The sequence below is a fragment of the Rosa rugosa genome, chromosome 4, assembly GCF_958449725.1.
Source record: "Rosa rugosa chromosome 4, drRosRugo1.1, whole genome shotgun sequence".
Lineage (NCBI taxonomy): Eukaryota > Viridiplantae > Streptophyta > Magnoliopsida > Rosales > Rosaceae > Rosa > Rosa rugosa.
This window is the reverse complement of record NC_084823.1, coordinates 40,245,304-40,254,311: the sequence shown is the minus strand read 5'-3', so window position 1 is coordinate 40,254,311 and position 9,008 is coordinate 40,245,304. Positions and strand designations below refer to the sequence as shown.

General features: G+C 36.9%; 2 protein-coding genes across 4 annotated transcripts; one reads left to right on the top strand and one right to left on the bottom strand.

The window, feature by feature from the left end:
• The first annotated feature begins 403 nt into the window (after positions 1–403).
• On the top strand, positions 404–5,458 carry LOC133745205 (probable glycosyltransferase At5g03795). 3 transcript variants are annotated; one of them, XM_062173228.1, is made up of 6 exons: positions 404–624; positions 1,355–2,074; positions 2,160–2,290; positions 2,952–3,300; positions 3,652–4,512; positions 5,007–5,458. In XM_062173228.1, the coding sequence occupies exons 2-5, from the start codon at positions 1,610–1,612 to the stop codon at positions 4,336–4,338; spliced, it is 1,632 nt and encodes a 543-aa protein (XP_062029212.1). In that variant the 5' UTR covers positions 404–624; positions 1,355–1,609; the 3' UTR covers positions 4,339–4,512; positions 5,007–5,458. The 3 variants fall into 3 exon arrangements, with proteins under 3 accessions (XP_062029212.1, XP_062029210.1, XP_062029211.1); XM_062173226.1 differs by having other exon boundaries at positions 3,652–4,602; XM_062173227.1 differs by lacking the exon at positions 5,007–5,458 and adding an exon at positions 4,689–4,991 and having other exon boundaries at positions 3,652–4,602.
• Positions 5,459–6,264: 806 nt separating this feature from the next.
• LOC133741877 (transcription factor WER-like) lies at positions 6,265–8,757 on the bottom strand. The gene is made up of 4 exons (XM_062169593.1): positions 8,486–8,757; positions 8,237–8,366; positions 7,753–8,125; positions 6,265–6,599 (listed from the first exon to the last, which is right to left on the bottom strand). Exons 1-4 carry the CDS (start codon positions 8,619–8,621, stop codon positions 6,552–6,554), a joined length of 687 nt encoding a protein of 228 aa, XP_062025577.1. The 5' UTR covers positions 8,622–8,757; the 3' UTR covers positions 6,265–6,551.
• Between the last annotated feature and the right edge of the window lie 251 nt (positions 8,758–9,008).

The window sequence follows — 9,008 nt, the reverse complement described above, 5'->3', positions numbered from 1 at the left end:
GCCTGGATGCAGATTCTTTAGCTCTCCTCCTACTGATGTTGTGCCTCTTCTGGAAGCTGATCTATTGGGTTTGTCCAAACCAAGACTAATTGTGTTTTAGGTTTTTGTCCTTTGCCTTCGGGCTTCCTTGTAATAAAAAAAAAAAAAAAAAAAAAAAACTAAATCTGTAGCTAAATCCGTTTGGCTTTTGGCCTATATAATGGAAGATGCCCCAAATTAAGGTTTTCATTTCGTAGAACTTTAACCTCGTCGATCGCATCATTAGCAAGTAAACCATGGTTTTTAATGATGACTTTTGTTTAACCTATTCACATAATAAAAGCCTAAAGCCGAGCAGCGTGGCAATTATAAAGCTAGCTTCCCTTTCCCCTCCTCTTACGTTAGGCTTTTCTTTTTGACCTTTTCGATATTATGTCATTACTTTATCAGTTTGGTCCAGCCTGATTTGCTTCCAAGTTCCAATAGTCAATATTCAAATAAAGCTATTCATATGCCAAAACGCCAGAAACCGTTAGCGTGTCTGTTTCTTCTTCCCTCCTTCTTCTCTCTCCTCCATTGAAGCTGCTCAGATCCCATCACTTCTTTCTATTCAAATCAGCTGCCCTTCTGCTCCACTGAATCAAGGTACAATTTTTACATCCTTCTGCTTATTGGTTACGTATCAAAATGGTGCTAATTGCTTAGTTTCCATTACTGGGTTTTGAAGTTTGATCAAGAATTGATATTTTAAGATGATTTTCGCCAAAGGGCTCTGCTTTGTTCAAACCAATGTCAAGAATGATTGAAAAAGATGAATACTTTGTAGATTGTTATTGGTATTTTTGTGTGATGAAGATGAAGGACGATTTGGCTTGCTGTTAATGGTGGAAAATTGAATTTACCAAATTGGGTTTGGTCCAGGCTGTTGGATTTGATGGCTTGGCTTATTTGATTGTAGTGTTTAGTCTAGTTGGTTAGAAGTCAATATGGTTAAGATTCTAAGTAGTTTTGGTCTGACAGTTTAGGATGAAATTCTGCTCCAAGCTTGAAACGTAAATGTAATGAATGAATTTTGTTATGGAGTTGCTTTTGGATAGAGCCGGATTATGTATATGTTATCACAACATAAAATATTTATGTTTCTCTTTTTCTGTTTTGGTCATAAAGATTTTAGTTTCTCTGTGCTGTAATGCTCATGTGGAAGTCAGTTCCTTTTATCGCCATTTCTGTTGTGTTCGGACTTCTGATCTGTGGTTTCCCATAATTGTTTCTTTTGGTCACTGCAAAATTTTGAATGACAATCATTGTCAACTTGTAAGTTGTAACTACTCCTTTAATTTCTCTCTCACATATCTTCTTTTTGATTCTGTACCAGGAAACTGCTTTTATACAACTTTTGTGGAGTTTATACCTTTCGGAGGGGTGAGGGATTTAAGGCTTGGACATTATCAAGCACCTCAAATTATCGAAATTTGGGTGGGGATGTTGTTATGAAAGGTGGGATTTCCAAAACCAGACCTTTAGTTGAGGGTTGAGGAGAATTGTACAGTATGCTCATTATATGGTTTTTGGGATCATCTCTGTTACATTTTCATGTGTTGGCAAGGTTGAGGCCTTGTAGTACAATGAGATGAAAAAGTTATTGCAGAGCTTTGCTGTGATCATAATGAAAGAGTTTTTCCGGCTCTGTGCTGGGTTAAAAATTGACTGGAAAAGGTTAATCTTTGCTGGGGCCTTTATGACAACAGCCGGTGTGATTCTGCAAATGTTTCTACTTACTGATCCAATTGACATGTGGTCCCTCTCCCTACCCATTGCAAATGTGTCAGACGAATCATTGAACAGTATCAGGAGCTTTAATCAGACCTTTAGTGAGGGAAGGGTCAAAAGATTGCAACTCATTTCTGCTGAAGTTCCCATTGTTCCACCAAACTCTTCTCTTAAGTTGAATCTCTCAGTTCCAGTTATGCCATATATTGGCACAGTTCCTACAGGGAGATCAAGAAGGAGAAAGAAAGGTGGAAATGTAGATAACATGTCAAAGGTCATACCTCCTCCTGACCCTCCACGTATGCATGTGCCTTATCGTTTGCAGGTAGTCTTATTCCTTTTCCATTGAATTACAGTACAGGAAGATGTTACTAGTTATCTTATTCTTACCACTATCACATGTATTTTAGAAATTCATTTGGTCCTTGACACCCAATGAGGCACTTGTGTATGCGAAGAAAGAGATTGATCATGCCCCTGAAGTTATTGATGATCCTGATCTATATGCCCCTTTATTTCGAAATATGTCTGTTTTCAAAAGGTAATCTCACGGTGCTGTCACTATTTTTCGTTCATCATTCTTGACTTCTAGTCAATAGCTCATACTTTATCAGAAGGAAGGTAACATGCATGCATGCCTTTAGGGTAAAATATCCGAGATTTAAATTGATGTCTTCAAACGCAAAATTTCATATTATTTATATCTTCTCTATTAATTAACACTTGATCCCCATCATTTAGTGAATATATAGAAATTAATTTGAAAGTCTTTCTGAGACACTTAAAGATGGCTTTCAGTATTAGAGTTTCTGAAAATCTTATAGGTTCTTATGTTTTTCACTCTTCATAGCAATTGAGGTGTGAAATTATCTAGATAAAGACTGGAAAGAAAAAGGGAAATCATAGAATTTCATATGCTTAGTTCCATTTTGAAATGTCATTCATGTTTTCATTAATGCCTATGATACTATGAAGCCTTAATCTAGCCTCATTTCACACTGCCATATTGGTTGTCTATCCAGATTCAACTTCAATTCCTTTTTCTTTCTTTCCCAAATAATGTCTCTTAATGACTAGGTCTTCTATTTTCTGGATATCTAATAATAGTTACCAGAATGTCTCAAATATTGGGTTCACCGGACTTCCTTTTCTTATGAATACTGAAGCATGCTTTGCTGACCATTATTTTTCCTAAATTTCAGGAGCTATGAGTTGATGGAATTGATACTTAAAGTTTACATTTACAGTGATGGGTCAAGGCCCATATTTCATGTACCTCATCTCAACGGAATTTATGCTTCTGAAGGATGGTTCATGAGGTTGATGGAGGGAAACAGGCAATTTGTCACAAGAGACCCAGAAAAGGCTCACTTATTTTATCTTCCTTACAGCATGCGCCAATTGGAGTTGAAGCTTTATGTACCTGGTTCACATCAAATTAAACCACTGGCAATATTCCTCAGAGACTATGTGAACATGATTGCTGGGAAGTATCCTTTCTGGAATCGCACACATGGGACAGATCATTTTCTTGTTGCTTGCCATGACTGGGTTGGTAATCTTTGATCCTTGTTATTTCCTTGTTACTGTCCCACGAAGAGTACCAAATTCCTGATGATCTGTTGTACTGTTTTGTATGTCTTTGAATATTATGTGTGGATTGTAGTAATTGGTCTAGAAAGTTGAAATACAAAATTAGCATTTTTTTTCCCATCTTTTATTGCATATGTTCCTTGAAATTCTCACTTTATAGTCTGATTGGAAATGTCTGTTTGTAATTTGAGAATGATTTTGAAATTAAATATCATTCAGCTTATAGCTGTTTCTTATGAAGATCAACATATACAAGTTCATGCAGCTGTTATACTTATCTAAAATATCTCCTGTTCCGACCTTTTGCAGGGGCCTTACACGCTTACTCAGCACGAGGAACTGGCCAACAATACAATAAAAGCTCTATGCAACGCTGACACCTCAGAAGGAGTTTTTGTTGCTGGGAAGGATGTTTCACTGCCAGAAACTAATATTAGGAACCCCAGGGTTCCCCTTAGAAATATTGGTGGATTAAGAGTGTCACAGCGCCCACTCCTTGCCTTCTTTGCAGGACACATGCATGGCAGAGTCCGCCCGATACTTCTCAAGTACTGGCGGGACAAACATGAGGACATGAAAATCTATGGGCCTCTGCCCTCTAGAATCTCCCGAAAGATGTCATATATCCAGCATATGAAGTCAAGTAAATTTTGTATTTGCCCAATGGGGTATGAAGTGAACAGCCCTAGGATCATTGAAGCCATATATTATGAGTGTGTCCCAGTGATAATTGCAGATAATTTCCCCCCTCCTTTGAGCGACGTGCTAGACTGGAGCAAATTTTCTGTTATTGTGGCTGAGAAGGATATCCCCAAGTTACGAGAGATTTTATTGGCTATTCCTATGAGAAGATACATGGCTATGCAAACAAATGTGAAAATGGTGAAAAGGCATTTTCTTTGGAATCGAAGGCCAATCAGATATGATTTATTCCATATGATTCTGCATTCCATCTGGTTAAGCAGATTGAGCCAGATTCAAATCCCAGAATCCTAGTATATGTTTAACAAGTGCTCTAGAGGATGTTAACTTCTCAAAATAGGTTTAGTTCGAATGAGGAGCTGTTTAGAGCAAGACTAGTGACTAAGATGCAAGTCCAAGAAGGGAAGCAACTGCTAATATTATGAAGGACTTCAACCAGCACTGGGTGCCTGCAACAGTTGTTTCATGGTTAGTGTCCCAAGTTCTTTGAACTGAAACATGGATGAATATTTTCTGGGATGATGGGGTTGGATGCCAAACTGAAAATTCTTACTGCAGGTATGCTTTTAATAATGCAAATGGATGCTCAACTCTTTGGCTTGTGACTAATAGATCTAAACTCCCATAGTCTTTATTTTTTTTAGGAGACTGCAGTGCTGGTAGCATATGGGTTCTTGTCACATGCATCGTAGGGGCTTTGCGTCTATGTGGCCCTTTTTTTTTATTATTATTTTTTTTTAAGTCAATAGGTGAGGAGAAAAAAAGAGTCCTGGATTGCATTTCAGGATACAGAGAAAAGCCACCATCCCTTGATCTGCTAATCAATTAAAAAAAAAAAAAGCTTATTGATAGAGTATTTTCTATTGTTTGTACTCAGTGTAGTGTAGTATATTTGATGTTTAATTTCTGAAATGAGTGTGACCAACTTTTTAATACAACATTGATTTGCTCATCCATTGCAGGAAAGATGAAATGCATCGAGTCTCCATAGCTTCTCAAACAAAGCTCTGATGTTCCATTACAATTTTCTGATCATTGCCCTTTATACCATATACAGATGACCCTATATGTTTCCATTATACAAGTTGAGTTTGCCTTTGTTCTAGAATTAAGCAATAATTCTTGACGCTGAAATTGAAATCATTTAGGAACAAACATTTGAGATTCTCACAAACAAGTTATATACATACAGCCATACAGGATAGATGGTTCTTATTGTGGGGTGCGATTTTGATGTTTTCTTTATGTACAGATGGTGTCTTCCTTTTGTTGGAGAATATTTTGAGTTGAAAGTCTGTAAATGGTGCTGCTGACATGTAAATCATTTTCGAACAATTTTTTTTATATAACCTGACCTGCATACCGATCATGTAGGTTCTTATATATGAACAGTTATGACTTTGATGCTTTCAAATTTTATTTTATTTTTTTATGCGAAAAGACTATATATCAAGAAATTCGGAAGTCCCGGGGGCACCCACTGTTTAGAAGTGCAAAGCTCTAGAAGCTTCAGCTATCTATCTATCAATCCAAGTGATGCATCATAGTATGCATGATCTAAGTTTGCAAACAAGTCTGCTACAAAGTTAACCTCTCTTAAAACATGCTTGAACGAAACAGAAGCAAAATTGGCGGCAATAGATTTATTATCTTGGATCAACTTCAATAATCTCCAAGGTGGTTGGCAGACTCCATTAACCGTATTAATGACTAATTTGGTGTCTCCTTCCACTTCAATTCTTGTGAACCCTTTCTGATGCTTTCAAATTTTATCTACAGGATTATCTACAAATTTTAACTACACTTTGCTTGTCTGATGTGATTACTCTGCTAGCTAATGTCATGATAGGACCTAATGCTACCAACTTTCAATTTTCAACCAACCAGCCAAAAAGACTATCACTGCCGTTTAAAAACTCGAAAGGAGACCTTTTCTAAATATTCTTTTTATGTCCGAGTCAAAAAATGATGTGACGGTACATGCTGTGTCCTCACTTGAAACAATGACATAAATAATCATTCATTTTGGACCCTAATTTGCTACCACCACATTGATGCAAGAGTCTTAAATGTTGTCATCTATCAATGTCAAATATAACGTTTCTTAGGAGAGGATTTGTGTGAAATAGAGTAATGCTCTTACTCATACTTGTGTAGTTCTGTTAAATATTCTCATTTCGCGTTGCCACTCATGACTCATCATACCTAGAAAAACTATAAAAATAAAAAAATAAAAACTCCGAATAGAAATGTCAAATTTTGGTTTGAATATTGTACACAGAATCGATCTCAAGAAGTTCTTCCTCTAGATCCAGTGGGCAGAACTTAAACAAGTAGAGTCATAAACCTCAAGCTTTCAATTAAAACAACAAAGTTGACTCTGTAATCTATACCAACGATGCACCAATTATAAAGCTTACTTTCTTCGTGGGAAATAAACCAACATATGAACATGTCATGGTGATGATGATAATGGTGGCCTTGATTGCTGCCGCTGCTGCTAATTCTTAAGGGCACTTAGATTTTTGTTGACTCTGGCTTTCCTTGGGCATTGCCTGTATGATAAAATACTAAGTTCTTTAATTATTATAGCTTGGAGGATTTCAACTTTGAAGAGATCGATTGGAACAGAAAATCATAATCATATAATACTACTTGAGCATCTATTGTGTTCTTGAAGTAAAGTAAATTTTCTCAAGAGGTAACTAGGTGAGCGCGCGCATATATTTGAGTTTAAAGGGAAAAGGAGGAACCACAAATGACTTTTGTTTAAATTTGTTTTGACAATGACATTTTTTTTTTTTTAAATGAGAGCAACTTTAAGAGAATCTGGTGAAATTAATTGACTGTTTAAGAATCGGCGAGTCAAGAAAAACAAAAAAAAGTCAAAGAGGCTGGTCAAATCAATTATAAAGATCTGAGAGATTTTTTAAGATTTAATTTCACATAAAAGATGTTCGGAATAACCCTTAATCAAACTCATAGATAATTCATAATTGACAGCTTGAATTATATTTTTTTTAAAAGCACCAAATAATTGATTCAACAAGCTAGTTTATAGAGTCTGGATCCTATGCTGATGTCTTTTGGGTTCAAATTGTACTTATTTAGACACTATCATCATGATTTTTTTTCTTTCCAAATTCAGCTTAACACACTCATGTTATAATAAGTAATAACATGCATAAATCACTAATTTGAGAACGTACGTTTTACACAATACACTGAGAACATAATTTTCACACAAGAACTCATTTACCCCGACATATCATCTTTTTGCTCAAGGCCAACTTTTTCTTAATTACTAGCTTCAACAACTGTTGAGCTAAAAACACACTTATGTACCAAAGATTTGATGGCTCGATGTTGAGTGAACTGTATATGATGATATGCACAAGCTTAATAGTAAGTCAGATGCTGTACTTGTTAGAATAGACATGTACACATGGCGTCTACGTACAGTTTTGTCTTGTTGTAATGGGGCGCCACAGAACCACTTAACTCGGTGGTGTAGCTCCGGATTAGGAGACTCGTTTTTTTAAGGCCACAAAAACACATATTAAAAGAACGACTGAGCACTTATTGTCGTTAAAATTGTACACAGAAGAATCAAATCGTCTTCATTTTCCCTCTTTTCTATTCATTTTTTTTTTCTTGAAATGGGAAAAGAAAACCCACACTCATTATAATTAATTACACAATGCTCACCTTATTATTTTCTCTGTAAGCAGCAGCCATGGGGTCTTCATCAAGCTCAAGAAACTTGTTCACCCACTCCAACCCATACGAGCCTTCAGTGGAGAAGTCAAAGAACTCGTTCACATCGAAGTTACCATCCGAACTTGTTCCTAACTTTACTCGTTCTTCTTCGTCTTTGTCTGCTGGAGCACTAATGGTCTCGTTTAATGCCTTCTGGGGAGGAGTAGTGGTCGTAGTACTTGTGGTACTAGTCTCTTGCGCTGTCGAAGCCAATGTAGCTTTCTCATTCTTCTGCTTTATTTTCTTGCTCAAATGTGAATTCCAGTAGTTCTTTATTTCATTGTCTGTTCGGCCTGGGAGTCTACCGGCAATCAACGACCACCTACACAAGTTGGACAATTCAAGTTTAGATTGACAGTCTGAAAACATAACATCTCCATTGTCACATTGAGAATGCATTTGTATGATGATGATGATGGCCGGACTAACCAACCTGTTTCCGAGTAGCTTATGAAGACGAAGTATCAAGTCCTCTTCATCATCAGATATGTTTCCTCTCTTGATATTCGGTCTCAGGTAGTTCAACCATCTCAGTCTGCAACTCTTTCCACATCGATTCAAACCTGCAGCATTAAAAATATTAACCATTAATTAGTGAAAGACGTGATGAAGCCTTTGTGGGTTTAAGTAGCTAAAACTAGGTACAGCTAGCTAGCTATCTAGCTAGGACTGAGAACTAGACCTGCTATGGAAGCCACAGTCTTCCACCTCTTGGCACCATGGATTTCAATGTACTCTGCAAGTTTTCTATCTTCTTCTGCAGTCCAGGCTCCTTTGTTCATAACCTTTTTTGTGGATCCGTCGTTCTTTGGAGCCATATCACTTGTCGCCGAGAGAAAACTTTCTAGCTACAGAGAGAGAGAGAGAGAGAGAGATACTTAAATTGGGTGGTGTTGGAAATATCAGCTAGATAGTGAGAGAGACACTGATGACTGTTGGTTGATCTATGAGACAGATCGAAGTGAGTGCTTATATATATGCTGCAGGCTTGGCCTTGCTCCCAAAAATTAAAAGAAAAAAATATATATGAAGAGTCAGCAAGTCCATCTCCGATCTATCTACCCTTCTAGAGAGAGAGAGAGATAGAGAGAGAGAAGCTCTAAGAAAAAGTCCCAACTACCAGTACAACAGATCCTGAGAGAAAGGGAAGTAGAATATAACTATTTTTTCTATCGCCTTTCTGTCCTATATATTAAATGTTTGTG

Coding starts and splice junctions, on each gene's coding strand:
- LOC133745205 (XM_062173228.1), top strand. CDS start 1,610: ATGAAAAAGTTATTGCAGAGCTTTGCTGTGATCATAATGAAAGAGTTT. Junction 2,291..2,951: donor AATATGTCTGTTTTCAAAAG/GTAATCTCACGG, acceptor CCTAAATTTCAG/GAGCTATGAGTTGATGGAAT. Junction 3,301..3,651: donor TTGTTGCTTGCCATGACTGG/GTTGGTAATCTT, acceptor GACCTTTTGCAG/GGGCCTTACACGCTTACTCA.
- LOC133741877 (XM_062169593.1), bottom strand. CDS start 8,621: ATGGCTCCAAAGAACGACGGATCCACAAAAAAGGTTATGAACAAAGGA. Junction 8,367..8,485: donor GACTGTGGCTTCCATAGCAG/GTCTAGTTCTCA, acceptor TTAATGCTGCAG/GTTTGAATCGATGTGGAAAG. Junction 6,600..7,752: donor CTTACAGAGAAAATAATAAG/GTGAGCATTGTG, acceptor TTTATCATACAG/GCAATGCCCAAGGAAAGCCA.